The sequence below is a fragment of the Ornithodoros turicata genome, unplaced genomic scaffold, assembly GCF_037126465.1.
Source record: "Ornithodoros turicata isolate Travis unplaced genomic scaffold, ASM3712646v1 Chromosome13, whole genome shotgun sequence".
In the NCBI taxonomy this organism is placed as follows: Eukaryota; Metazoa; Arthropoda; class Arachnida; order Ixodida; family Argasidae; genus Ornithodoros; species Ornithodoros turicata.
This window is the reverse complement of record NW_026999307.1, coordinates 938,568-943,102: the sequence shown is the minus strand read 5'-3', so window position 1 is coordinate 943,102 and position 4,535 is coordinate 938,568. Positions and strand designations below refer to the sequence as shown.

Sequence of the window (4,535 nt, the reverse complement as noted above, 5' to 3'; positions counted from 1 at the left end):
ACAACACGTTAATACAACGATATGTGTTGTGTAGTAACTGCTGCAATTGGAGAATCTGAAGCCACCGAGCGATGGACGGCATTCGTCATCCCATCAGCCGCCGTAGTGCTTCGCTGTATAGGCTCTGCTGCCTAGCATGTGGTAAAGTGTGTGTGTGTGAGAGAGAGAGAGAGAGAGATAAACGGAGCAAAGTGATTATCGCCCCAAGCTGGGTATGCAGCCCTCGGTAAGTAGCCTGCCATGTAAAGGAGGTAACAACAAGCCCAGTAATTTGCCATGGAAGGTTCTTCGTTCTCGGTAACGTAGAATATTTGACCTGAGAAGCAGGTAGCTCATTGCACAGTCTTGATTTTGTGTGTTAGCATGTATTCTAGTTGAAATTAGGGTGTGCTAAAATCCGTTTTCTTGCAGGTCGCTGTGCCGAACCAAGACAACTGGCTCAGGGGGCATCACTTGGAAATTTTATTGGGACATCCATAGATTTTTGGGGACTCTGCCGGCAAATGACATTAGCCTAACAGAAGAGTCTGTTGCTGCAGCCTCTCCAGAGCAGGTGAGCTTGGCTCTTACACTGAAATGGTCTTGCCTGACAGGGGGCCTGAAAACATCTAAGACACAATACAGTTGCTTCGGCAATTAGACATAACTGATATAGGCACTGAACGTTTTTGTATGAACATATCAGACAACAACTGTTGGCCGGATTGAAACATACCGAGAGCAGTAGAGACAAGATGACGGTTATGTTATATATCTGTCAACGTCTGTCAATCGTATCTTATATGTCTGTATAACGTCATATCAAGCACTAAATAAACTGACCTTCGTTGTCCGTGCACCATAAAAACCTGAATCATCATCATCATCACTAAGAAAACTGTACGTTACCTCAAACTCAGTTTACAGTGTGGCTCACTGCAAGTGAAGAAAGCTTTCCTACAGAACCTGGACCAAATTAGAATGTGTATCAATAATATGACACCCTTGGCAGGATAATTTAAGTAGATATAATAGTCCAGAACTGTACAGCTAGACTTACTATGAATGACTATAGTAAATACACTACACAAGGGAAAGAAACTGGTACTAATACGAAAGAAACTGGTGGCCTCCAAGCTGTTACGATTTCTTCCCTACCAGTCCATTGTCCGCGACGAGTAAAGGTGGGCCAAAGCGTAATGTGAAGGGTTCTCTACGTTTGCCTGCTCAGAAAATGCCCAGGATGCAATGCGTGCAGAAAGCGCACTGGGATTTTTTTAACCCATCTATTGAACTTGGAATAGCCTCCCAGATGCTTTTGTCACCATAGATGATAATGCCTCGTTCCAACTTGCCATTCATCACTTTACGATTTCTTTTGCGAGCGTTTGATTTTAATGACTACACATAACTGCAGCTCTTCCTAGATATGGTGGGGGCCTCAGGGTCCAAAGATGGCCAGGAAGAAGATGAGGTGGTGCCAGTGGCTGCAGCATCAGCAGAAGAGCCATCACAGAGCTCCTCCGGCTCACCAGAGCTCTGTGGTGGCAGCAGCCCATCGGGTACCACGACAACTCCTCGAAAAACGAGCAAGAAGCGCCAGGCAGCACAAAACACGCTCCTGGCGCAGCTGCTTGATGAGCAACGGCAGCTGAGATATGCACTTGAGCAGTCCAGGGCAAAAGAATTGGAGCTGCGGGAGCGCCAGCTGGCTGTTCGGGAGCGGCAGCTGGAACTCCAGGAACGTGCTGCACACAGACAAGAGGCCCTGTTAGATATTCTGACTGAAGTGCTCCGCAAATAAAATGCAACAAAACAATTTTAAAAATCTTTAGTATGCAACTTGTGTCATATATTTAACCTTGAGCTCGCAAGAGCTCACATTACCACAGTCATATTGTCCTAGTGTTCTTTCCTGTGTGGAGCATTCTTCCAGAAGTACTTTGTTAGTGCACCCCTCACTTGATCACCTCTATTGTTGCACACGTCCGTGTTGTGCGAAGGCTGGCCGTACTGTGTGTCGACTATCTCTGCCTCGTGCAGCCACTGTTGCTCTACACTGTCTTTCAGGGCTTCACAAATATTGTTCAATGTGCAAGCAGCACGGACAGCACGTTTTGCTGTCGGAATTCGGCATTCCATGCGCTTCATTATAAATCTAAAACGTGCTTTCAGTCGTCCAAATGCGTTTTCAACAATGCGTCTTGTTTTTGACAGATTGTAATTGAATGCTGCCTCTGGTGTGTCCTTCGATGCATTTGCAAATGGCTTCATCAAATTTGCAGTGAGCGGGAATGCCTGGTCGCACAGTATTATCGGTGCGACAGGGGTTTCCTCAATGATAGTCACAGGTGAACGGAAATGGTCACCATTAACAAGAGCACACAGTCTGGAGCGCCCATACACATGCGCGTCGTGGCACCTCCCAGGGCTTCCCAGGTTGATGTACCTGAACCGATACTGGTGATCCACTAACGCAAGGAGTATGATGCTGTACCTGCATGGAAAAAGGGCACAGATAAAGTTGCATTCATATTGGTTCGATAGGACGAGTAACAGTCAATTTGAAATGAGTCTGGGATGAAAAAAACAAACTCTCTTAAAGGGGTTGGGACAGTTTCATAAACGTGACTCTACACCATGGACCCGTTGTACTGCATGCCAAAACACTGAGGAAAAAATAATTATTATTCTACGTGTCGTAGGGAATTGCCTCAGAACGAGAGCCACCAATATTTCGAACAGAGACTGTTTCGATGCCTCACTGGCAGCAGCTCGGGCTGTGATGTCAGAGCAGCGTGAGTGAGTTTCGGCATCCGCGATGCCCATTTTCTCTGCTTCTACTACCCTCTTTGCCGTGAAACTTTCAATGCTGGTTGTCGTCAATGCAACGAACGGTCCTTTGCATTTATCTGGGATAACTCGTCGCAACCCCTTTAACTTTAAAGTCTTACAATTTACACGCTGATACACTTTAATTATTCTTTTTGTGCTGTAATCCTAGTACGTGATTGTATACTTTCAATCAGCCCTACATAGTAATTATCTGTGCAATCTACACACAGAGATGTGGTATTACAACACTAAATTGATAAAGAAAGGTGCTTACCACCCCTTGTAGTTGTGGTAGTCAACTGCATGGAGCTTTGGGGGGGAGACGGGAAAGTGGCAGCCGTCCAGCGCGCCGACAGCATGTGGAAAGCCGCTGAGAGCAAAGAACTCTCACATATGTGACGCCATTTCATCAGGACGCAACATGCGTAGCCACTCGCTTTCGAGGTGCTCTATCACTGCGCCACAAAACTCCCTGAATAGTGTGTTCACTGTTGATCGACCAATGCCGAATAAATGTGCAATTGTCCTGTCCTCTGCTGTCGAGCACAGCCTGTAAAGACCGACAGCAACCCGTTTCTCGAGCGATATTGCTCCTCGCATGTTCGTGTCTTCGCGCTCGAGACTACGTAGTGACTCAACAAGGTACCGGAATGTACTTGGTGATACACGCAGGGCCTGCTTGAAATGGAAATCCCCCAAATGCGGCAACGTGTCCTCGAACCACCTTTCGTTGCGTTCGAAGGCCCACCGTCTTCGATGCACTCTCGGAACACAATCGGCGATCACGGCGGCTATTGTGAACATGTTGGCATGTAGCTGGTCCTCAATATGCCTTGAAATTCGTGCCCTTGCCTCTATGTCCATGTCTAGATCGAAATGCGTTTCGTCACGCATTTCGTTATGCTGCCGCCTAGCTCGCAAGTACAGCAGTGCCGATACAAGATGTTTCTTGCGTTCATCATTCATTCTTGGGGGATCCTCGCACGTCGCAAACGCGGTCGCCATGTTCGCATGTGGATTTTGGATCTGCATCATACTTGTTCTGACATGTGGCGGTTGGTCACAATTACTTATTTTTGACCAGGCTAGTAAATTTTTTCTATCGTTTCTACAGAGATAAAACTCGTCTCGTAGCATAAATCATGGTGAATTGCTTCATGGAGCGTCGAAGTTCCACCTGTTCTATCGTCATCGCTATCATCCCTTAGTGACACTTACTTATCTCGTGTAGCAAGCACGTAGTGAAAGTGAACTTCGCTTGGGTGAAGTGCACTTCACGGAAATGACACTAAATTAGTCCGTCTGACAGGGGTATAAGTTTCTGAACCGCCCCGGCTGTACGAGACCGTCCCTTTAACGCGCCGCTATTGTTCAAGAAAATGAAATGATGACAAAGATTACATTATATGTACACATCTTCAAAAAAAAAAATGCACACAATTTCTTTCAGTCATATTTAAGATAGGCAAGCTACACCTCTGGCTGGTTTTGGCTGGAATGGCCATGATTGGCAGTTACACAAGCAAAATGTATGTCAACTTTGGAAAAGATGAAGGAAAAAAATATTTTAAAATGCCTCACTATGAGTATTCTGTGACTAGCGTTAATTTACTACTTCTCATAGCTCACATATGTGACAGGTCATGCCCAAGAATTAGGGACAAAACGTAAAGCAGGCTTCACCTAAAACGGCTCCCATAGGGCCTGTGTATTCTGGAAGG

At 46.0% G+C, this 4,535-nt stretch overlaps 1 protein-coding gene across 1 annotated transcript; it reads right to left on the bottom strand.

The window, feature by feature from the left end:
- Positions 1–1,881: 1,881 nt before the first annotated feature.
- LOC135372147 (uncharacterized) lies at positions 1,882–3,819 on the bottom strand. Its single transcript, XM_064605840.1, has 2 exons — positions 3,206–3,819; positions 1,882–2,476 (listed from the first exon to the last, which is right to left on the bottom strand). The coding sequence occupies exons 1-2, from the start codon at positions 3,817–3,819 to the stop codon at positions 1,882–1,884; spliced, it is 1,209 nt and encodes a 402-aa protein (XP_064461910.1).
- Between the last annotated feature and the right edge of the window lie 716 nt (positions 3,820–4,535).

Coding starts and splice junctions, on each gene's coding strand:
- LOC135372147 (XM_064605840.1), bottom strand. CDS start 3,819: ATGGCGACCGCGTTTGCGACGTGCGAGGATCCCCCAAGAATGAATGAT. Junction 2,477..3,205: donor GATGAAATGGCGTCACATAT/GTGAGAGTTCTT, acceptor TTTTCCATGCAG/GTACAGCATCATACTCCTTG.